This window comes from Oryza brachyantha, chromosome 1 (genome assembly GCF_000231095.2).
Source record: "Oryza brachyantha chromosome 1, ObraRS2, whole genome shotgun sequence".
In the NCBI taxonomy this organism is placed as follows: Eukaryota; Viridiplantae; Streptophyta; class Magnoliopsida; order Poales; family Poaceae; genus Oryza; species Oryza brachyantha.
The window spans coordinates 26,230,170-26,253,824 of record NC_023163.2 but is presented as its reverse complement, the minus strand read 5'-3'; the positions used below and the strand labels follow the sequence as shown (position 1 = coordinate 26,253,824).

The window sequence follows — 23,655 nt, the reverse complement described above, 5'->3', positions numbered from 1 at the left end:
CTATTCAACTTGCTCTAAGGCACCAAGGCCAACACTAACTAAGTCAGTAGGCGCAGAGGTGGAGACCCTCAGCGCATTGGCCCATCGGCGTTGACACTGAGCTTCTGATCCGTTTTTGAAATACTCCCTCCGGTCTCAAATAATTGACATCAATTACTATTTATTTTAGAACTTTGACCATTCGTCTTTTTTGAAAAAATATTATGTATATAGAAAAATATGTTATATTTATGATGTATGACGTATAAATATACGGCAGTATAATTTTCACTAATCATCAATTGATCGTTTAATTGTTATTAATGATCAAAGTTGAAACAGTAATAGTCAACAGTGACAAGTAAATGAAGACGGAGGGAGTAATTGTTGGTAGAGGTTTATTTTTTAAATAAGTTTTTCAAAATGGTCTATTTGTAAAAAGAATCAATGCTAGCATGCTACTTCTGCCGGTTGTCTTGCAAAAGTAAGATCATGGCTGTCGTCTACGGTTGTTTGACGAGTACAGATGCGCGATGGCTCTTGGCCTTCCAACTAATTTTGTCTGCCTCGATGATTCACGTCCATGCCTCGGTGCCCTCGGGTAAGCTCGCCTAGCTGTTTCCGCACTTTCTTCTTCACCACGCCCGAGAAACGTCAAGGGGTTTTTCTTGTGGGCTAGTCGGACTAGATTCGAAGTCTCATTTTTATCTATCTAATTGATATTAAATTCTTTCCTAATATTTAGGTTTTTTTCTTCACCGCACCCTTTGTTTCTTCTAATTCCGTTAGATTCGTTCTTCATGGTAAGATCATTTTCTAGTGGATTGGTGAACTGTTTCTTCCCAACAAACAACTCTATTAGAAGTAAGGTTTGGAAATCAAAGGCCCGACGAGAAAAAAGAGCTGATCAAATACAACTACTTCCAAGCACTAGGATTTAATCTAGTTCCATGCAATTGCACGGAAAGTAGGAAATTTGGTGTTCAACTCATGGTTTAAGTACATAAGTTGCCACCTTACCCATAACTAAAGCTGTTGATCTTGTCGATATCTTTAGGGCTTGTTTGGTTTGGCAAATTTTAATCCATAGGAGTAGGAGAAGTAAACTAATAGAATTCTATGTATATATTAATTTATATGAATTTTTTCCAAAAAGTTTGAATAGATTTGTTTGTTTGTAGCTTATAGGAAATAAAAAATTACTTTTGTTTCTTATACTTCATACATGTAAACCAAATGACTTTCATTGTAATTAATACTTATGAATCCAAACCAAATAGGCCCTTAAGACAGTCCTAATGGAAGAAACTGTCACGGTTGTCATAGTATAAGAAATCATCTATAAAAACTATTTCCACAATGGATGTGTATTCGAGTAATAATTATTTTCTTTCACTGTCTACTAACTCTACATTATTCCACTAATGGTAAGCATGATACATACTCCATAGAAACTAGTAGTTTCTTTTTAATGGTGAATTCATGGTTTCTTGGTGTTGGGTAATTAGAAGATTTGGTTTCTTTATGAAGAAATCATTTTTAAGTTTTTCTCCCTCTTTCTTCATTAATTATGTTGTTATATTATCATTTTGCTTATATGTCAAGCTATTTAATGAGGATAGAAACCACCATTAATATACCATAAATAAAATGATGACATGACAACATAATTAATGAAGAAATAGAGGGAAAAACCTTATAAATGATTTTCTCATGAAGAAACCAAGTCTTCTCTCCACCCAATATACCAAGAAAACATGAATTTGCCATTGAGTAGAAACACTAGTTTCTAGTGGGCATGTGTCATGCTCATCATTGGTGCAAGAATATAAAGTTAGGAGAGAAAAGGAGAAAACATTTATTATTCGAAGACACTTGTGGACAATAGTTTTTATAGATGATTTATTATACTCAAGTAACCGTATAGTTTTTTTCATTGGGGCTAACCTTAAGATGGATGAATTGGTCTCCCACTGGCATACACCATAAAACCTTGGGAAAATTCCTTGCATGCCCTTCAAATATTAGCCTATCCCCTATGTGTCCCTGAATTTTGTTAACTCCTCTGCATACTCTTGAATTTTGATTTTGATCCCTTTCATGCCCTTTTGGTCAATTGACCGTTAGTTGACCGTTTAATTTTTACAAAAATATCAATTTTGCCCTTATGCCTAGAAAGAAAAATAATAGAAATATGTGAAATATAGTATTAAAAAGCTATAAATTTGTTGCGGGTGAAAAATTAATAATAATAATAATAATAATAATAAATATATCATTTTATTAAAAATATATGTAATGCATTTTTGTGATAGTAGTATAATAGATTTGCTACATGTCGTATAACTTTAAAAAATGTTACCCATAATTTAAAAATGTTACACATGTTTTTTAATATATATTTAAAATTTTAATGTGTAAAACTTAAATTTATTATGGTTACCATTTAAAATCTATTATGCTGCCCATATTACTTTGTCATACATCAAACTTATTGTCATATAACAAAGTATTATATTTTTAATGTGTAAATACTTTATTTCCTCATAGGGATAAAATAGACATTTTTACACTTATTTAACGGTCAACTCACGGTTACCTAACGGGAGGGGTACAAAAGGGATCAAACCAAATATTTAGGGGTAGACAGGGGAGTGACCAAAACTCAGGGAATATAAGGGATTGGCTAAATTTTCAGGGGCATAAAAGACATTTTCTCTAAAACGTTTGTGTATGTATATGCAGGGTTCATAAACATTGACTGCGGCCTCGTAGACGGCGACAGTCTGACGGACAGCATCACAAATTTAACGTACGTACGTGATTATGATTCCGATGTGGGCGGCATACACCAAGGAGTTGTACCAAAGCTAATGAATACGTCGATGGGCGAGCAAGAGAAGACGCTCAGGAGTTTCCCTGATGGCCAGCGAAACTGCTATACGTTGCCATCCACCAGTGGCAAGAAGTATCTCATCAGAGCCACCTTCACTTACGGAAACTACGATGGGCTCAACTCGTCAGAGAATGGATCATTGTTTCAGTTTGGACTGCATATCGGCGTCAATGTCTGGACGACGGTGAACTTAACAAACTGGGGTCCGTCAGACACGATGTGGAAAGAGGTGCTCACGGTTGCTCCAGACAAGTTCATATCCGTTTGCCTGATAAACCTCGGGTCTGGAACCCCCTTCATATCTACATTGGAGATGAGGCCGTTGGATGTTGCCATGTACCCATTTCTGAGCTCTTCCGTGTCAGCCAGCTACTTCACTCGAAAAAGATTTGGGGAAGTTGATGATCTTATCACAAGGTGAGGAAAATTTTTTCATTTTGTTAATCATCCTTATCTTTTCACTCTACTTATGTTTATAAGACTAAATTTGAATTTTCAACCTTAAATTTAGAATTGATTTGGAGTTTTCTTTATCAAGTTTATTTTCTAGCTTTGACTTTTAGATTGCCAAGAATATGTATATAGAAGATTTATTTACAAATTATTTTTTATTTGCAAATATGGTTTTTAACATTTTCCAGGAAAAAGCCAAACAATCACCCCAATATATTATTATATAACCATAGCTGCTGCACTCATGGTGCCAACTGTTTTATCCATTTACATTGCTGTGATGAACCAGATATCCAATCGATAGCTATGATCGTTTCTGGGAGTCAGCCCAACTCTATTCTTACCCTTGGCTCAACCTGAGCACCAACCAAGCATTGAGCAGTGTCCCAGGAAATGACAATTTCCAGGTGCCAATGGTCATCCTCCAGAAGGCCACCACCATAAACAGCAACTTCTCATGGCTCAACATATCTGTGAGGGTCAGTAACAACCTGAAAGTCGATAGCCTGGAGCTTCTTCCAATCTTCCACTTCGCCGAGATAGAAAACAGCAGCACAAACCGGACATTCGATATCTACAGTGACGATGACCAGCTTATCCCCGCCTTCTCACCGTCCTACTTGCAGATGATCAGCATCTACAGGAGGGACCAGTACCTGCTTAAGTCACGCACAATTCTCAGTATGCGCAAGACGAACAACTCAAAGCTCCCACCGTTCATCAACGCGTTTGAAGCATATGTGCTTGTTCGGATGGACAATCTTACCACCAACTCCAGCGAAGGTAAACCTGCATGACATCATGAGCTTTCAGTTATTGCTCAGCACTAAAACTAAAACTGCCTTCATTCGCAAATATAAGCATCTCTAGGATTCAATTTTCTTATATAAACACTTGTAAGACAATGGTTCCAATGCACAGGAATCTAAGCCTTTTTTTTTTGTCAATCAGTTGTTTAGAAAAGGAATCCAAACCATTCAAATTTTAACTACTAAGATGGCTGAAAGGGAATCTTTTCTCCTGACCTTAACTTTGCTAAAGAAATCTAAAAATGTGTATATTTGCAAAGGGAGGAAGTACTCAGTATTTGTATTCCATCAGTAGTCAATTGGTTTTGTCTGCTCATTATATCATTACAAATGGCCCATAATCCATAGTCATAATTCGTTTTTTTTTTGTTCAGAAAGGGGTTCATGTACATCAAAGGATTCAAACTTTCCAACACTGAACTATAAAACTGTCTGGAACACACGATATAATCAATAAAACCATCCGATCCGATTTGGTGTCCAAGCTATCAACAAAAGTGGAACCACATACAAATCGGACGATGTTTCATCACATATAGAATAAATGTTCCATTGTTCACGGAAAAATGTTTCGGCTATTAAAATGGTGAAACATAATTGAAACAAACTTTGAAATACTTTTCGTTGTACATTATAAAACATTGAGTTTTCATATACTGCAATAACATGTTTTGTTCATAAAAAGAAAAAATACACATCACCAAAAAGCAAATGCAACATTTTTATTTTACACAAAGTAACATTTAAAAAATTATTGACTGAAACGTTAAAAAATATTGAATGATGCATCGAAAAAATCACAAAAAGAGTTTCCAAAATAAACTAGTGAAACATAAAAAACATTATTGAAACATCCAAACAACAACATATGCAACATTTGAAAAATATTTATTGCAACACAAAAGCTTAAAATATACAACATGGTCGCACTATAGTTAAAATATTTACTTCTGATATAGAACATAGTTTTTAAACAGTTCAAATATATATGTTTTTATTATAATATTATCATGTAAGATATTATTATAAAGACTTAATTGCAATTAATACAATGGTACACATGGATTATAAATTGGATACATATTTTAAAAGAAATTTAGTTTTAGAGGTCACTAAGATCATGTAATAATGCTGATCTGGTTTATGGTTTATGTAGTATGCTTGTACTACACAACATCTCATACATGCAGATGAATCCTTTGGTAAAAGATAGAACACAACAGAACATAAATGTGCATATCTAATGGTTGGGTGTATGATATTTTGATCTCGATTGGACACCCGGTAGTAAGCATTTTTCAACAAAAGCTCACAATACCAAGGGATTATGGCCCACCAGACAACTGTTAGCCTTTATCTCACACTTCTTTCAACATGCTCACCAACACCTAAAATGTGCCAAGCATGGACAGCCCAATGATAGCTAAGAGCAAGTTTTATAATAGAGATGGATGTCACCTCTAATTTTGTCCATATAAATAACTTATTAATTAAGAGTTGACACATACAACACACTACCTTATGCAATAACTGCTTGATGTGTTAGTTTATGTTAGCATCCAACTTGGACTGTATCGTTATGGAATTATGTGGTTATATCATGATTTTGGATAGTCATGCATGGATGAGTTTATATGAGAAGAATTTGAGATAAATGTTATTTAGTGAAGCCATGAATGATGATATACTTGTGTATAAACTTTAGTTCAAGAAGGAATCACGAAGACCATGGCATGGTAGTTTAATTCTATTTATTAATTAGACAGGATTTAGTAATTTTCTTTTATCTTTAGAAAGTTTTATCTCATGTCCGATTAGGACTATATTTCTTTTGTATTTAGGAAACGTGTGTCTGTTCTATTAGGACTAAGTCTAGTGACCGATTAGTACTAGGTTTCCTCGTCTTTAGAAAACATGTGTCATGTCCAATATGGACTAAGTCTATTATCCGATTAGGTCTTGTATGTTTCCTTTTGTCTTTAGAAAACATGTGTCTTGTCCGATATGGACTAGTCATGGGTATAAATATATACACCCGGGATCCTTGTAAACTATCACACAAATCAATAACTATTCTCGGCGCATCGCCACCCTCCTTTCCAAGGTTTTTATCACCGGTGGAACTTCGCACCTGACGCGGGGATGCATCGCTTCGATCTCCGGTGAAGGGGTAAGTGCTAAGTTTCGGCAGCCCCGACAATCGTATCGGCTAGATCAGGACTTCCTTGGTTCGGTTCAATATTTTGATCTGGTTGTACTACTATTAGTTATCGTATCAGTTTCAGTTTAAGGTACTTTTGCACCTTTGATCGTTCTGGTTTATTATTTAGTAATCATACCAGTTAGATCAAGACTTTCTTGGTTAGGTCCAATATTTCGATCAAAACATGCATTGTGTGCTAGTGATTATATCGGTTTGGCCCTAAGTTACACTTGTATCTTGAATTGATCCGGTCGATTACTTTGAGTGATTCACGTTGACTTGATATTTGTTGTTTAATACCTTCTCGGTTAGATCCGGTCTATTAGATTGTATTTATCAAATAGTTTATATCAAGTTGATTTATCTTGCTCGTTGCTTTATTGGAGTTTCAGTCGATAAGTCATCAATCATTGGCTCATCAGATAGATAGGCTGCTTAGTTTTGCTAATTGGTCAATCAATTTCTTATTGAGCGTGATCTGATATTACATCGGTTCGGTCCAACCTATCAAGGTTATCCTTAATAAGCTAGATTAGATAGATCGTGTTGGTAAACCTATGTTTGCTATCATCTAGCGATAGTTGTCAACTAATAGCCAATTGCCTTATTGCAATACTTTTACACCAATCGGCTTTAATCAAGTTAGTAGGCATCAATCATTGTTTCATCGGCGTTTCAGCAGATGAGTTATTTAAGTGTTGCATTGGCTTATAAGGATTATATGCAAATTGTTTTGAGCCAATTGTAGCAAATGATTCATTGTTTATTTAACTATTCGAGTCTATTTGTATCGAACTTACAACTGATCCAAGCCTTCAACAGTCGAGTGTTCAATCTATCAACTAAACGCTGCCACATCAACATCTTATCGGTTGGGTCCTAAAATATCCATCACCCGACATGTTGCTACTTAGGCTATTAGAGCAAGTACTATAAGCATTTTAACATAACCCCCACGATGCCCTATAAGAATAAATGGTGAGGTGAGGAGAGAACAAAGGATAAAGAAAATGAGACATCTATCATGCAAGGGGTAGCCTCTACACAATCTCCAAAAGAAAAGGAGAGAGAAATACTTGATTGGTTAATTAATGGTTGAAAATAATCATGTAACCATGAACACTAGCTATTTTAATAGTTCTTACTCTGATTAGAGGTGTACATCTTTACCCACACGATGTGATTGAAACCAAACAACTACACTCTATTTTGACATCTACCCATCGATACCCATACTCTACACATTGAGTACGGATTATGGGTCACAACATAACCTTTCCCATGCTTAGCCCCAACCACCTAAACCACGTCTTGACCCTCGACAACTTAGCCACGTGCACATGTGACTAAGATGGGCTCGTCGTAGTCAAAACCAGTCATGCACGTGATCCTCCAAAGAAAAGGCTATCTTCATGATTGACGATAGGCATAGATGGCTACAGCCTCCCATGCTACTAAGTTATGTTATGAATAGCACTTATATTCATCATAGGGCAAAAGCCCAAATATATAAGTACAAGGGAAGACGAAAAGGCAGAGGGAAGCCAAAAAAACAAAGAGAAACCAAAAGGCCTAAATATCTATCAAACAAGTTAAACCGTCTCATTCTAGTGTGTGGAAGTATGTAGGGTGCTTGAATAGACATCAACATATTTGGTCCTTAACAACCTAGAGAGAGCTAGGTGCATTAGGGAAACACCATCCTATCATCGCCCTATCATTCGTCCAAGTCGACCATATTCTCAATTATTAATTATAAGTTCTTTTCAGACTTCAACCCAGCATGTCATATTTAACTAGTTTTCAACCGTTAGCTCCATCTATTAGGTTTTTCTAAGTTTAGAACTAAGCTTGACTAAGCATGCGATAAAATAAAAGTATTCCAAAGTCCTTAACTTGGGGTGACAAGGTATAAACATGGCATCACTATATCTCAAGGAGGAAAATGCATACAAGATGGTTAGAATGGACTCTACCTGTTTTCCTATTTTAAATAAACCAACACAATCGTATATACCAATTCAGTAGAAAAAAAGGTGCAATATGTATAGACGCTTCCCTTGCTGTTGCGATGGGTTGCTCTCCATGAGCTGATTCTAGAAGCCAACCACACTGAGGAAGCTCGGACGGCGATACATTGAAGCCCCAAGGAGGACGACAATCGCTTTTTCCACTTTATTGCACCACTTCGTTTTGCTCCTTAGGGCATCTCCCTCCTAGCGGCTAGACAATGCTAGAGGCGAAGGAGTCTTGGCTGAAGACGCTCCGGGTTGGCCAAATCGTGATCGCGATGCCGCAACTGCACACAACGTGCTCCAGAGCGTGATGACGCGGCATGCGTTCCCAGCGGTTGGCTACACGAAGGGAGGCAAGGCCAGAGACTGGAACGAGGGGTATAGAGAAAAGTTGAAGGTGCACAGAGAAAGCAACAACGTCGAAGCGCTACTCGGCCTTCTTCCTGGCAGCTGATGATAAGGGTTAGGAGGAAGAGAGCAATGGAGAGCTTGCTCTCTGTGTTTCTTGTCTTAGGTCGGGGTGTGGCAATAGGCGGCGCTGGCCCAGGAGTTGGAGGGCAAGCAGAACAGAGAAGCGACATCATCCAACTTCTGTTCGGTGCCCTGAGCTAGCTGGAGCTCAGGTTGGGGCTGGACCGCTGGACCAGGCCAGCGGTTAGTTGGGGAGGTTGACTGGTGGGTTTTGGGAGGAGAAAACTAGGTGTATGTCAGTATGTGAGTGGTATGGCTAAAACAATGAGTGAAAACTAAAATCCATCGATTTTCTAGAATTTTTGTTCTCCCTCTCATTGTAAATGTGGAAGTGGGTGTTAGGAAGGTGATAAAAATGTGCAATTTTGCAGGGAGGTAGAGTTAGGTACCTAGTTTCCATTTTTCAAAGCTGCAACCAAGAACTCCAAGTATTTTGGTGGCAACAAAAATAGGCCCTAGCTGCGACTTGGATGAATTTTTAAGGGGTCTAAACCGGTTGTTAAAGTTCTGGAAAAAATATATTTATTGATAAATAATATAGTATTTGAATAAATTATTTCCCATTTATGCTTTTGTGAAGTTTGTTGCACTTTTAGAAATCACTTTAGATTTGCTGGTTAGGTTTGAATTTACTCCAACTTTTGGTTAAATGAACTATTACTGAATATCTTAATTTAAGGACAAGGATGATACTAGGAAACTTAAAAGAGTACCTTTATTGAAGTGGAGGATGTTACAACACGTGGTATCGAACTGGATTCTGAGGTAAAAAAAAGGATTGAAATGAATAAAGTCGAGTCAGGGTTGAAAAATAAACTCAAAAGAATCTTTATTATAGATTACTGATGTGTGCCTATTCTCAATCCACTATGTTTTACATTCTGCAGTTAGTTCCATGAAATCAGTAAAGATGCAATACAATGTGCCACTAAAAAGCTGGAATGGGGATCCATGTTCTCCAAAAGAGTATACCTGGGAAGGTGTGAGATGCAACTACTATGACGGCAAAAAGAATCCCAGGATCACCCTAGTGTAAGAATACCAGTAAGCAAGTCTTGTAAATTCATTTTTCCAACACAGAAGTTAAACACAATTGGAATTTGGATAGATTGTATTGCACACTCTGCAGTTCAATAGTGGAGTGACATGGGTGGCATGGAAGGGCAAAAAAATGTAAAGCCAATGGCATATAAGGGAAACAAATATTGAATAGCATATAGGGAAACATGGCCACTTTGAATGGCATATAAAGAATTTTCTTTTGGAGATTAAATTCGATCAATATATATAGCGATTTACATAACTTATTGCTGAAGACAGCATCAAATCATCTTTTATCCATTTTAATTTCTTCAAGAAGGCAATTACATGTACAATTCAAATCAAAGTGATATTTACAGTCCTCAAAATATAAATGTTCTTTATGCCATTACTATCAAAATAAACATGACCTAAGATGATTTTGCAGGAATCTATCAGCAAGCAGAATAAGTGGTAATATAAGTTTATCATTCAGAGACATGTCATCACTGGAAATATTGTAAGTGCACCTGACATTTTATAATAGAAAAGGAACTTAATTTGGTGAAAGTTGCTGAAATTGCTACGCATACAATTACAGGGATCTATCACACAACAATTTGTCAGGCATTATTCCATACTACGAACTGGACTCACTGAAATCTCTGTAAGTATGTGCTTACTAGAAGTCCAGAAAAATCATTGGCAAATTATATCCTATAGATTCAATTTTTGTGTTTTGTTTTGGTAGAAATCTATCATATAACCAGCTCAGCGGATCAATTCCTGACTATCTTTTCCAAAGATATAAAGCTGGTTCGCTTGACCTAAGGTTTGGTTGCTGTTATCACATAGCATCATACTACTACCTGGAGATTACACTCGATGGCTGATGTTATATGTATTTCTGTCATTAGACTAGAAGGCAATCCTATGTGCATAAATGTAAGTGAAAGGTATTGCGTAACACCAGCTGAAAATATGAAGAAGAAGAACACAGCAACCTTGCTCACTGCAGTGCTAGTTCCCATCATAACTGTCTTAATTGTGTTAATTCTCTGGATGCTTCGCTGTAAAGGTGAAACAAAACAGTGGATTAAATCCAGATGTTTTTATTCATATAGTAGAGAGCATATTAATTCAATTGTTACTTCACAGGAAAATCAGAAGACCATGATGATTATGACATGTATGAAGAAGAAGCTCCCCTGCATATTGACACAAGAAGATTCACGTATACAGAATTGAAGATTATAACAAACAACTTCCAGTCAATCATAGGAAAAGGAGGATTTGGTACAGTTTATCATGGAATATTGGACAATGGAGACGAAGTGGCAGTCAAGGTGCTTCTGGGGACATCTATAGCACTATCAAAGGACTTTCTCCCTGAGGTGAATGATTGAAATACTTAAGTCCGATCATTCCCTTGTAGAGTGTTAAGGTGTTGTTATATGCAGGCTTGAATAAAAATCAAACTGCCAGATGTAGTTATATCTACAAGTCATTTTTTTGGTTGGGCCGACCAACAAGTCAGCCAAGATGAATTAAGATTAGAGAAAGAATGTACAAATAGTTACATTGGCGATCAACAGGAAGCTGCCGTTACATTCGCTCTGATCAAACAGAGGCGAAGAAAGCACGCCCCGCGGGTAAAACCACAGAAACGAGCAAGATATAACTAGCCCTCACCCTCTCTGAAGATCCCGGCCTCTCTCCAGATCATTACCTCCGTTCGGATGTCATTGAAGAGCTTATCCACTGTTGATGCAACTTGATTGAACATTCTTGCATTCCGCTCCTTCCAAATTAACCAGGTGACGAGCAAACAAAGGGAGTCGAACGCCGCCCTGTAGCGGAACCGAAAAACCGTCCGAGCCCTGTTCCACCAAGTTGTCAAATCTTCCTCGTCATCCCGTGGCACTAGAATAGCAACATTGATCCAGCTTCTTAGTTTAGCCCAAACCCCTTGTGTAAACCAATAGGTTAAGAAGATATGTCTCCTGTTGTCCTTTGATAGTGCTATAGATCTACAAGTCATAGTTCCCCACACATTATATTGATTGTTGCTTCCAATGAAAGCTCATGTATATGATATCTGCTGATGTTTCAGGTCCAAACCTTGTCAAAAGTTCATCACAAGAATCTTGTCACCTTGGTAGGATATTGCCAAAATAAGAAATGTCTTGCCCTCGTGTATGATTTCATGCCTAGAGGAAACGTACAAGAAGTTTTAAGAGGTATGTATTCATTACAATGAATTTAATGTTGTTAACTAAAAATGATCAAAATTCTAAAGGTAATACATTTACCCATATATTCTACATGCCCAAATGACCAAAATGCTACCAAGAGTGTTAATTTCCCGAACTTTGAAACAGGGCAAGATTACAGTTTGAGCTGGGAAGAGCGACTTCACATTGCACTTGATGCAGCACAAGGTCCACTTCAATCTTGCACCCTCTTTTAGAAACTAAACAGCATAGATGTTGACAAATGTATAAACCTTGATGCACTGCAGGACTGGAGTATCTACACGAATCATGCACCCCGGCAATAGTCCACAGAGATGTGAAAACTGCAAACATCCTTCTGGATGAGAATCTTGTGGCCATGATATCTGACTTTGGTCTTTCACGATCTTTCACTCCCGCACACACACACATATCAACTGTTGCTGCTGGTACTGTTGGTTACCTTGACCCTGAGTGAGTTATCCTTAATTACACATTAGTTTGATACACCTATTTTTATGGTTCAACTTAACTGAGTAATGCAGATTAATAAGAAGCTGACTTTAACAATTGTCTTAAATCTCAGGTACCATGCTACTTTCCAACTCACCATGAAAGCAGATGTCTACAGCTTTGGCATCGTTCTCCTAGAGATCATTACCAGCCAACCTTCAGTGTTACTGGACCCACAACCAGTCCACTTACCAAACTGGGTGCGCCAAAAGATTGCTACAGGAAGCATTCATGATGCTGTGGACAGTAGGCTGATGCATCAGTATGATGCCACTTCCCTACAGAGTGTCATAGACCTTGCCATGAACTGCGTGCAAAACGCATCCATTGATAGGCCGAGCATGACTGATGTTGTTTCCAAGCTCAAAGAATGCTTACCGGCAGGTACAAGTGAAAATCGACTGGGATCTGAATCCTATAGACAGAAGGAAACCATGGACTCTGACATTGCGAGGCAGTTCCAGCTGCTGGCTTCTGGGGTTCCAATAGTAAGCAGTGAGGGTGCATCAAGTGGGACCACAGAATTGAGTTATTATTCAGGAAGGTGAGAGGAAATGCTTAAATGTTATTGCTGCATCTAAATGGAGAAGGTTTGGTAATTTGTGTAATAGTGAGATCGCTTGAATTCCTTTACCATTTGTTTTTTCCTTGTTTAGTAGCTCAACCATGGAATATGCTAAGGTTGCAATAAGTCCCAACCCTTCGTAAAGTGATCTGTGTTTTTATTATGTATTAATTTTCGTGGAATCGAAGATTTCGGGTTCCAATATCCATGACATGATATTCTGTTGATTCGCAGATGTTAGTTCCATTCCATGAATCGATCACAAAATTCTAGCGATCAACAAAACAATGCTCTAGTGTGTGCTTCTATAGTCAATTGGCCATAGTGAAACGGGTAACCATGCGGAAAAAACCAAGAAAAAAACGGCAAGAACACCGTTGTGCTACAGGACGCAAATTAGGTGACATTGATCCGTGACATTCTCGGTGATATTGAGTCACTGACGTGCGGGACCATATATGCCTAGAGCATCCTATATGTCATTGAGTCAATGACACCGAAAATGTCACATAGGGGTAGATTAAGCTTTTGAACAAAACAAGGATTTGCTCTATAACCCGGGAAAGGAAGCTTCTACGTGAAGTTTGCGAGTCGGGTGGTGCCATTTATAGAAAAGATTGTCAACAATCAAGTAACATATGCTCACCACTCTCGTTTCCACTGATGACTTCCCCGCACTAAAAATCATCCAGCTTTGTAGAACCTTTCAGAAGGGATAGGACAGCCGCAACAAAGAGGGCCTTTCTCGCTGGGCGGCTAGCGCATCAGATTCGAAAGTGCTTTGCTAAATCTGTTGCTTAAATATATAGATAGAGACAATATCGTCGAATCCGTACCCTGTGCTACGTATAAGAAGCAACAAGCACAATGGCGAGATGGTAGAAGGCGTACCTAGCCTAACCCTTCGGCCGTCGCCCGGCGCAGGTAATGAAGCAGCTGCAACCGGCCATCTCCTGTCGTCTCCACCGCCCGCTGCGGCGGCTGCCTCTGTGGGGGGAGGAGTCCTCACGACGGGGGGGACAGCGGCGGAGCAAGAGGATCGCCCGTGGAGGGAGTCGGCCGCCGGCGAAGCGCCTCCCCTCTCGCATCCGTGGATGGCTCGCTCCGCCGCCCTGGAGATTGGGGAATTCTGGGAGCGACGGGCCGCGTCGCGAGAGATCACGGGCTGGGCCGCGTGAGCCTTGGCCCACGGCTAACGGCCTCAAAAGCCCACGAACTACGCGTCCACGGGCCCGGTCTATTTTCGCTCGTGAACCGGATAATCGCGACGTCTTGAAACAGCCAAGAGCAAACACGTGGGGAGGAGCCGTCGCCGATTCTGGCAGCTCTGCATCGTCGGCCGGCGGCTTGGCTACCGTGTTTGTACAGACCGGCGTGGCCGGCGCCGCCGCCGGCGCGAGCTTCTCCTTACTCTGGTCGTGGTCGTGGCAATGAACGGGCGCCATCCTGGCTGGACCAGGCTGGTGTAGCTAACCGGAAACGATCGAGTTGCCTTTGCTGCTCACTCGCCGATCGTGGTGGTGAGTGGATCTGATTTTTTTCGATGGTTTTGTATTGACATTTGAAATTTAGAAAGGGCGAGGAATAAAGAGTGAGAGGGACAATGACTAAATTTTGATTCTATAAATCTAAATTTAGCCGTTTATATTATGTTTGATAACTTCAAAACTGACGTGCGCTTCAATATAGTCTTCATCCTTACTCTTTAAATTTGGCAATGAAGGAGGATGACCGATGAGTTTCACCATGTAGAACCCACGGACACTAATATTATTAGTGAAAGAATTACTTACCAGATTTTGTCACTGAGAAGCTATATTTAGCCATTTAAATGACATGACAAGTCAAATATGTAGTCTATAGTGTGGGATACTTGATCGCTTTGCACCGTTTTTTTTCAATTTATGAACTTTTTAATATACTACCGAATTTAGCAGAAGCAACAAGGCAGCAAGGTGTTAGACTCTATTGGTGATCACCTATGGTTCAGGCTAGTTTGAGTTTTCACCGTTCGATGGATGAATGGTATTTCATGGGTAAAAACAATATATTAGGGTTTAGGCATAGACCAGTGGAGCCACTTGCAGATGAGGAAGACGATCTCACCATCGTCGTCGGGGTTCGGCTTGGACTAACGGCGGCGACAGTGGTCGGCGATGTCCCAGCGCGAGGTGGCGGTCATAGATGATCCTAGCGAGACAGTGGCACGGCGGTGGCGATTTTCGTCACTGGTTGCGCCCCCTCTAGATCGGCTAGGGTGGAGTGGCGACGACGGCGAATCTCGTTGTGCGTGCCGTGCCGGCTCTCCACCCCTATTTATATAGCGCGGGATGACAGGGGCCCACCAGCCTATTGGGCTGGACACCCCCATCAGGACGTGGTCAAGGCTGCCCTTTAGCCCAACGGCTAAAGGGCTGGAGATTAATTCCAACACAAGGCACACACTTGAGACGCGGATAAACAATAAGACAAGATTACAAATACAACCTCGTTCATCACTCGCTAAGTCGATGGCTAAGGTCGCATAAGCGCACTGACCAGTGTTATTTCTCTTCAATTTTTTTTGCCATCTTACAACCACACATTGATCTGATGTACCTGATCCAGAGACTCTCAGGCGCTCGATCGCTTGCATTCCTCGAGGAGATCAGACGCTTCGACCCAACCAGACAAGACGCTCGCACGTACGCACCAGCCATCACAGGATCACGCACTTCTGGCCACGCTTCCCCGCCGTCGCGTCGGACTGCTTGCCGCCGCCGCCGCCGCCGTGCTCCCTCTTCTCGTCTATCCTCTTCTTCCTCCTCCTGCAGCCACACACACGCACGGTCATGCATGGCACAGCGTGAATCGTCCCAAAACATCGCAACGCAGACGAGGCAGGCTCGCTCTCACTTGGCCATCATGCACTTGACGAACTCCTCGTAGTTGATCTGGCCGTCGCCGTCCACGTCGGCCTCGCGGACCATCTCGCCGACCTCCTCCTCGGTGAGCCGCTCGCCGACGTTGGCCATGACGCCCCGGAGCTCGGCGGCGGAGATGAAGCCGTTCTGGTCCTTGTCGAACACGCGGAACGCCTCCATCAGCTCCTCCTCGGACTCCTTGTCATTCAGCGTGCGCGCCATCAGGCCGAGGAACTCCTCCAGGTCGACGTTGCCGCTGCGGTCGGCGTCCACCTCGCTGATCATGTCCTGCAGCTCCGCCTCCGTGGGGTTCTGCCCCAGGGAACGCATCACGGTGCCGAGCTCCCTGGTGGTGATGGAACCTGGATGGATGGATGCACACATTTGTTTGTTTAATTTCATTGTTCATCGATCGCTTCCAAAGTCTCAAGTTTTGCTAGAGCAAAACATTTTGTTGTCAGGATGAAATGATATCATCTAGTTGTCACAGAAGCTATTGATTTTACAGCGCAAGCAATTATCCTCACATAATTATGGTCAGAATTTTTGAATCGTAGGATTATTTTCAGCAGCACACATAGGACACTAGAGAGTGAGCTATAATAACGCTTTTGTAGTGATGAGTGAAGAGCACTTTATAGTTTATCTCCATGTTTTTGTTCTAATGTATGATACTTTAACTTTGACTCAACGTATGACCATCCATGTTATTTAGAAATTAGTGTAAATATTTAAAAATATATATTATACCAAATGTACTTATACGGATAAAACAAGTAATAATCAGGGTTTCCTTTGCCACAGGGCACACCATGGTAGTCCCCCAATGGCATGGCGGTTACTGCATTCACCTCAAAAACCATGACAAATTCACACATAAAAAATTTGAATTCAACATTTTGAACTGTGAGTAAGTAAGCCACGGTGCATTGAAATTGAAAAGAAAAAAATGTAAAGAGTTATAAAAAATCCTAGAAAATATATACTACTTTAAAAAGGAACACTAGCGGCAGACCTCACCACCAATTCTCATCTTTCTTATAAAAGAGCAGAGGGCCCGCATATGAGCCATCCTCCACCAACTCTCTACTTTACATAAAAAAAAATAGATACAATATATACATCAATTAGTGGATAGTACATGCAAAAATGATGATAATAATGGGTTGATAATTATTGCCTTTAATTAGAATTTCATGGTAACGCATGTGCAGTATACTAGTTATAGAAAATTTAGGAAAACTGTAGATGGCTCTAGAAATATAATGTAACATCGCATGAATTTGGTGGCTAAATCTTTAATTAGTGTATTTTTTAAGGAGAAATCATATTCCAACCATGTGTTGTTTTTAAAGTTTTTAATTTTTTTTGGTGAAACCCCAAAATATGAAGTAAACCTTGCTATTTTCAATACCTTTATTCACCATATAGCAATAGAAATCGTGTACTACTTATAAGAATTTATTTAGAGTTTTTGGCATTTTTTTGAAATCTGAATTTGGATAAAATTCATCAAACCATACGACCGGTTACCATTACTGCTATCAAGCAGTAAGGTCCAGTTACCATGGTTTTGTAAACCCTGGTCATAACAAAATAAATATTTTTTTAGAAAAATAAATTAAATATGATCATACTACATGTCTAAAAGTCAAAACATTATAGGTTTTTATTTGAAGCTATAAGATACCAACGCACGAAATAAATCTTTCACATCACCGCTTTATTCTGCACCCTTTTCCATATGTGTGGTATTGGAAAGAATCTGATTCCATGGGGTAACTTCCAAATACCCTTGGAACCTCCACGTTGTCAGTCTCTTAGGGAGCTGATTTTTTTCTGGGTTTTACTAGGTACAGACACTTGTTAAGTAGAATCTGATACTTGTGAGATAAAAGCATGATATGGAGCACAAATATCTTCCAAATTTGGTTTGATGATTTACTGAATTAAAGAAAACAAGATGACTATTGACTAATCATCTATATATCACAAGTAAAATGCTATACAAATCGCCAGCCATTAATTAATATTAGAATGCTGGGTCTGGTTAAGCAACCGGCACATCAACTCCGCAACGAAATTCATGTCAGGTATCACACACCTCAATTCTTTCACCTCAAAACAGCACATAACCAGGAGCAGTTCATGCAACTTCATGCTCACATATTGCTAATTTATGACATTATCACAAACACTAAATTTTCATAAATCTCTGTTACTAAAATCACTTTGGAAGGTACTCACACACCAAGCTAGGTCAAGCCATCTGACTACCAATCGATGATTAGAAGAGACTACTTAATGTTTACTATACCATTAATTAACATACTAGTAAAGCAAATGAGAGATCAGCATAAACTGCAAAAGTAAGGGGGGGCAAGAGATGGATATATATGCATACCGTCGCCGTCCTTGTCGAAGAGGCTGAAGGCCTCCTTGAACTCTGCGATCTGCTCGTCGGTGAGCTGGTTGGCCATGGCGGCCGAAGCTTCGAGAAGGCGAGAGAAGCTGAGAGCTAGCTTGCTGCTGCGCGCTGATGGCTAATGGCGTGCAGTGCGTCGGAGTATAGAGAGAGAGAGGCTTTTTATATAGAGTGGGGGAATTGCAGATAAGATAATGGCTGGCTTGCTTTCGGCACTTGGCGCTTTCCCCCCTCCTTTTCTATTTTCCTTCAGATTTTCTGTTCAGCTTTCCATTGTTCTTTTATTTGTAATTCCATGTTGTCCAGGAATGTTTTTATATGTAGCTTTCTGTGGGTGGCGATTGTTATCTCCCTTTGCTCTGACCATTTCTAAATCTCCTTGTTTCATTGGTTTTGCTTTTATCCGGTACAGCTTGAAGCCTTGAATTGCATAAAATCTCAAGCTGTGCTGTATAAGCAAGAATGCTTCTTACCGTTCAATGAGCATGGTGCATTCCACAGAAATTAGGGGCTATATAGGGGTTGTATGGTTGCTTGGTTCAATTTGCCAAACTTCTATAGCTACGGTGTGGCATGCCATAATTTGTGTAGCTTAGAAATCATTGGTCAAAAGTTCGATAAGTTTGAACCAAGAAATATGACTATGATAAATGGAGACACAAAACAAAAAAGTGTGGCACAACAAACATTTGACAACAAAACATCCACTAAGCTAAAGTTGGTCAGAGTTGCTTGCCAAAGTTGTGGTATAATGTGGTTTCCATGCAAACACCCCAAGGCAAATGAAAGGAACATAAACAAAACTCTCTCGTTTTCGGTGAGCCTATTTTTTGGCAAAATATATATATCTAAAAGTTTCTTTAAAAGCATATTAATCCAATTTTCAGGTTTGTAAGCTAATACTTTATTATCATTCACTACTGAGATAACTTATTTTATTTTACATGATCTTTTGCCCCCCCCCCCCCCCCCCCCCAAAAAAAAAACTCACCCTTAGTAAGGGCCACTTCAGGCATTAGGGTACATCTAAGGCATGGTTGATTATCAAAATTACTTTGTTCAAGCGATATTTCCTCTGTTTCATATTATAAGACTTTCTGTCCTTTCCTAGATTCATTTGTATACTAATAAATCTAGACACATACAAAACATATACATTGATAAATCTAGACAATCTCAGAAAGTCTTATATTAACAGGGAGTATGTGGTTTTTATAATCTGTACAATAACTAAACAGAGTTGTCAAACTGTGACGTTGAGATGGTAACAATAATGTCCTTTTTTATTAAAAAAGTCAAATCCATTTGAACAAAATGGTCATCAGCTAAGTTTAATTGTTGTACATTTTGAATGATTGTGCTATGGAAGCTACGTAACTCCGGATATTATCAAACCATCTACATTGGGGTGGACAAGAAAAGGATCGTACTAATTTTCACAGCTATACTTCTTGAAGTGTGTACTCTACTTTTTTTCTGACGGAGCTGTATATACTATTTTAAAATATCTCATTTCGTTTTCAATACCGTGTGGACGAATATCCACACTGTCATTAAAAACAAAAATCTGTGGACATGAATTTAACTAGCGAATAGACGACACTGAGAGAAAACAAAAGGAATGCGTAGATGTGCAAATCAAGAGGGTTCTCTTTTGGCTTTTTAAGGAAAAATGAAACAATATATTTATAAAAGACAATTTATGAATGAGACTTTTATATATGTGTTCTTAGTGATCTAAAAGTAAATGCTAAAAAATAAACTATTATAACAACCATAAAATCAACAAGATAAATAATTCAAAATTTTGGCTTATACCTATCTCTGTTTAACAATATAAGATTTTCTAGCCTTGCATAGATTCATATGGATGCTAATGAATCTACACATATATATATATAAACTATATACATTCATCAATTGATGAATTTAGGCAAAACTAGAAAGTCTTAAAACGGAGGTAATAAATATAAGCATAAGCAGAAAAATAAGTGTGCATACAAACAGACGCGAAAGCACACCAGTGTCCATGCTACACCAGTAACACCACACAAGCAACGAGCCGATTTGTGTGCCAAACGCTACTTTGCCGTATCAGAATTCACATTTAAGTTCACAGATATATCTTGCAGTATGTGATTACAAAAGAGATTGTTATACCTTACCTGCATATATCAATAAATAATTTATCGATAACACATCATTCAAAGAACAGGCATACTACAATCTGTCATCAATCAATAACCCTGCATTGCACCTCGAAACAAAAAAGTTAACCTGAAAATGGAAGTCATATTAGACAAAGGGGTACAATACTGGAGAATATATGCAACATGAACTGATGAACATGTGTAAACCCACCTACTACAGAACCAATTAGGCATGCCAAACAAAAGAATAGATTGCCAACTGCAACTATCCTTGTAAGCCACAAGTCATAACTAATTAACCACACACATAGAATGAGTTCTGAAATCATTACCAACGGTAACAGAATGAGTTCTGAAGGCTTCATGCTACTATTATAGTTTCTGATCGCTTGCCGTCAAACATAGAAGCAACGTGACTGTCAGAGATCTTTCCAGACCTTGTAATCAGTATTCGAGTTGTTGGGATTTACTGGCGTGTCCTGACATCCCAAGAAGAAGGTTGGACGCACGTCCATATTTATCAAGGCATGTGCAGTTGATCTTGCACTTGCAACAATAGCCACTTCATCGGCGGCAATCATAGCTTCTCCATATCCTTTATCTTTTACATCTGTGTTTTCTAACTGTCAATTATGTGAAAGTGTCAATATTCATGAAATACTTCAAATGCAATTGTCAGAAAATTCAGTGATAATTACCCTGAATTTGGTCCTTGCACCCCAGATGACAAATGTTTCATTGCATGTATGGTGACGATGATTGCCACGCAAACCACCTGGCTGGATCTGTCCCACATGTAGTGATAAACAAACTAGTGCTCCCCCTGTCACAATTTAGTATTAACAACAACCGTCCAAGCATTTTCAAGAAAAAAAACTACCTATGTTTCACTCAAATCACTACTCCAAAGCTTTTAACCTTTTTCTAGTAAAGATCCCTAAACTTATCCATGTCATCCTCGCACAAAGTCCATGATACTTCTTTTTTTTTGATACAAGATTGTATGGAGGATATTGCTCCTGGAGCTGTAGGTGAATTCTATATAATCCTATGCAACCAAATATTGCAATTTATAACATATCGAATGCACATATTGCCCGTCTATTTGTAAACATCGTTCTACAGTTATAACCATGGCAAAAAGAAAGGTCTGAAGTTTTGCTATCACAGGTGAACAGTATGTGTGTTTTTCTTACATACGAAGATAGTGAACTTTACTCTTTGAGAAGAGGGGTGGGGGTGCAATTTTCTTTCAAAAATTAATGTTACACATGATCTAATAAAAAGCTTCAGTGGCTCATTTTGCAACTTCTAGAACATATATGGAGATACTCAAAATGTTATAACATGATTTGATCTTAGTTGCAGAAAAAGTAAAGTGAGGAATACTACAGTCAAGTTGAGAAAAAAAAATACAGTTGAAACAAATATTATAGGACCAAGCAGCCTAAGCTAAAGGATGCAACACAGATAGTCAGCAATCAGCATATTGATTACCCCATTCCCACGACCAACCCTGCACTAGATAAAGATCCCAAGCTCAATGCAGTGGTAACAATGACAATGGCAATCCATTATAAATCATTCAGTTCTACCCTAAGAAGTAAAAAGAATCAATCACACTGGCTAAAGGTGAATACAAGGAACATGATTGAAAGTGTGCATGATGGCTAAAAATGTTCTCCAAATGGTAAGCTCAAAACAATTGGTTGCTAGCTGCTACATATATACTCCAAATGATCGATTTCTCTCCCACTAGGCAAAATTGCAAGGACAAATAGGACACTTGAGGCCGTGGGGATAAAACCAAACATACAAACAGAACGGGTGATTGTGAATACAGGCTTTGTTCTGTTGTTTCTTAGTTCACTCTCAAATAATGAAATTAGTAACCCACTATCAATCTATATATTGCAATATAAGCTTAGTTATTTTGATGTAGAAAGCATACTATGTCAATGCATGAGCAAAGCACACTTGATCTAGTAAGATACAGCAACTAAAGGCTAGTGTGATGTTCAGTTGTTCACATTGCTGCATGGCATTACATATGTTTTAGTTGCAGAAAATACAGTGTGATGTTCAGTCCTTTAGAGCATCGGTTCTTACTTTAGCAAACCATTATACTACAGGTTGCAGAATTGTGATATCGATTACAATTGTGCGTCTGCGTCCATACGGAACTGGATTCAGCAAATATACAATGCTCATATACTATCCAAAAATGCAACGCTCATATGCTATCAATTCTAAGGCATTCAACCAAATTGACACTACTCGATATTTCTGTTCTATCGCGATCATTTTAGCACAACAACACCACACTGTTGCATCATCCAGGCACAAGGAACGCACGTTCAACCAAAATGCCAGGTATCAGCCTAGGAGGAAACTCACCCGGTAATCCGGCGTCCCGAGCAGCGGCGACGGGGTCAAGGAGCCACCCGCGCCCGTCGGCGGCGATGGGGGTGGGGTAGAGCTCGGCGGGGAAACGGACGAGGTTGGCCTGGGGGTCGTGCACGACGGAGGGCCGGTGGAGGGGAGCGGAAGGGGAGGGGTGGTGGAAGCGGAGCGAGATCCAGGTGAGGAGCACGAAGAGGGAGAGCAGAAACGGGAAAGACGCAGGCCGCTTCAGGAAGTAGAGCAGCGACGACGGCAGCGAGAAGGCGGGTGCGGCTGCCGGGGCGGCGGCGAGGGGCTCCGTCTGCGCGGGGATTTGCAGCGCGATGGCTCTCCTCGGGTTCGCCATCGACGGCGAGCTGCTGCGGCTGCTGCTCCTGGTGGCGCCGGCGAGCTGTTGGTGGAGAGATGGGCCAGGCCAGCCAATCGGCCCATTGAAGTTCCCCCAGGGGAATTTTGAATTTGGGCCGAGAAAAACTATTCGCGATCCAGATTTGGCCCACCAATCTGGAAGATATTTTTCCGTCTCGCAGAATGACCTCATCGGGACCGTCGATCGAGAAACGGACGGTTCACGGTCGTCCTCCGCTTATCCTCTTCCTCTTCTTCCTCCAGCCCC

The 23,655-nt window shown here is 39.7% G+C and overlaps 3 protein-coding genes across 4 annotated transcripts; 1 reads left to right on the top strand and 2 right to left on the bottom strand.

Annotated features, from left to right (window-relative positions):
• Positions 1 to 471: 471 nt before the first annotated feature.
• Positions 472 to 13,209, top strand: LOC102718236 (probable LRR receptor-like serine/threonine-protein kinase At1g51810). Its single transcript, XM_015834735.2, has 13 exons — positions 472 to 580; positions 2,725 to 3,292; positions 3,618 to 4,111; positions 9,714 to 9,858; positions 10,295 to 10,366; positions 10,448 to 10,513; positions 10,598 to 10,678; positions 10,764 to 10,924; positions 11,005 to 11,240; positions 11,960 to 12,086; positions 12,228 to 12,287; positions 12,368 to 12,554; positions 12,667 to 13,209. The coding sequence occupies exons 1-13, from the start codon at positions 472 to 474 to the stop codon at positions 13,139 to 13,141; spliced, it is 2,781 nt and encodes a 926-aa protein (XP_015690221.2). The 3' UTR covers positions 13,142 to 13,209.
• Positions 13,210 to 15,579: 2,370 nt separating this feature from the next.
• On the bottom strand, positions 15,580 to 18,939 carry LOC102719717 (calmodulin-like protein 1). The gene is made up of 3 exons (XM_006644816.3): positions 18,466 to 18,939; positions 16,054 to 16,423; positions 15,580 to 15,965 (listed from the first exon to the last, which is right to left on the bottom strand). Exons 1-3 carry the CDS (start codon positions 18,539 to 18,541, stop codon positions 15,857 to 15,859), a joined length of 555 nt encoding a protein of 184 aa, XP_006644879.3. The 5' UTR covers positions 18,542 to 18,939; the 3' UTR covers positions 15,580 to 15,856.
• Positions 18,940 to 20,447: 1,508 nt separating this feature from the next.
• On the bottom strand, positions 20,448 to 23,423 carry LOC102719437. Of its 2 annotated transcripts, XR_001551366.2 has the most exons (4): positions 23,034 to 23,423; positions 21,335 to 21,459; positions 20,969 to 21,259; positions 20,448 to 20,763 (listed from the first exon to the last, which is right to left on the bottom strand). XR_001551366.2 is itself a non-coding variant. In XM_006644815.3 (3 exons), the coding sequence occupies exons 1-3, from the start codon at positions 23,383 to 23,385 to the stop codon at positions 21,056 to 21,058; spliced, it is 681 nt and encodes a 226-aa protein (XP_006644878.1). In that variant the 5' UTR covers positions 23,386 to 23,423; the 3' UTR covers positions 20,448 to 21,055. The 2 variants fall into 2 exon arrangements, 1 of the variants encoding a protein (XP_006644878.1); XM_006644815.3 differs by having other exon boundaries at positions 20,448 to 21,259.
• Positions 23,424 to 23,655: the final 232 nt, after the last annotated feature.

Bases quoted from the DNA above. Each gene is read 5' to 3' on its own strand.
- LOC102719437 (XM_006644815.3), bottom strand. From the start codon at position 23,385: ATGGCGAACCCGAGGAGAGCCATCGCGCTGCAAATCCCCGCGCAGACG. The intron at 21,460-23,033 runs GTGAGTTTCCTC...AAATTGTGACAG, and splicing joins TCGGGACGCCGGATTACCGG to GGGGAGCACTAGTTTGTTTA. The intron at 21,260-21,334 runs GTAATTATCACT...CATAATTGACAG, and splicing joins GTGCAAGGACCAAATTCAGG to TTAGAAAACACAGATGTAAA.
- LOC102719717 (XM_006644816.3), bottom strand. From the start codon at position 18,541: ATGGCCAACCAGCTCACCGACGAGCAGATCGCAGAGTTCAAGGAGGCC. The intron at 16,424-18,465 runs GTATGCATATAT...CCATCCATCCAG, and splicing joins CTTCGACAAGGACGGCGACG to GTTCCATCACCACCAGGGAG. The intron at 15,966-16,053 runs GTGAGAGCGAGC...GTGTGGCTGCAG, and splicing joins GTCAAGTGCATGATGGCCAA to GAGGAGGAAGAAGAGGATAG.
- LOC102718236 (XM_015834735.2), top strand. From the start codon at position 472: ATGGCTGTCGTCTACGGTTGTTTGACGAGTACAGATGCGCGATGGCTC. The intron at 11,241-11,959 runs GTGAATGATTGA...CTGATGTTTCAG, and splicing joins CAAAGGACTTTCTCCCTGAG to GTCCAAACCTTGTCAAAAGT. The intron at 12,555-12,666 runs GTGAGTTATCCT...CTTAAATCTCAG, and splicing joins GTTGGTTACCTTGACCCTGA to GTACCATGCTACTTTCCAAC.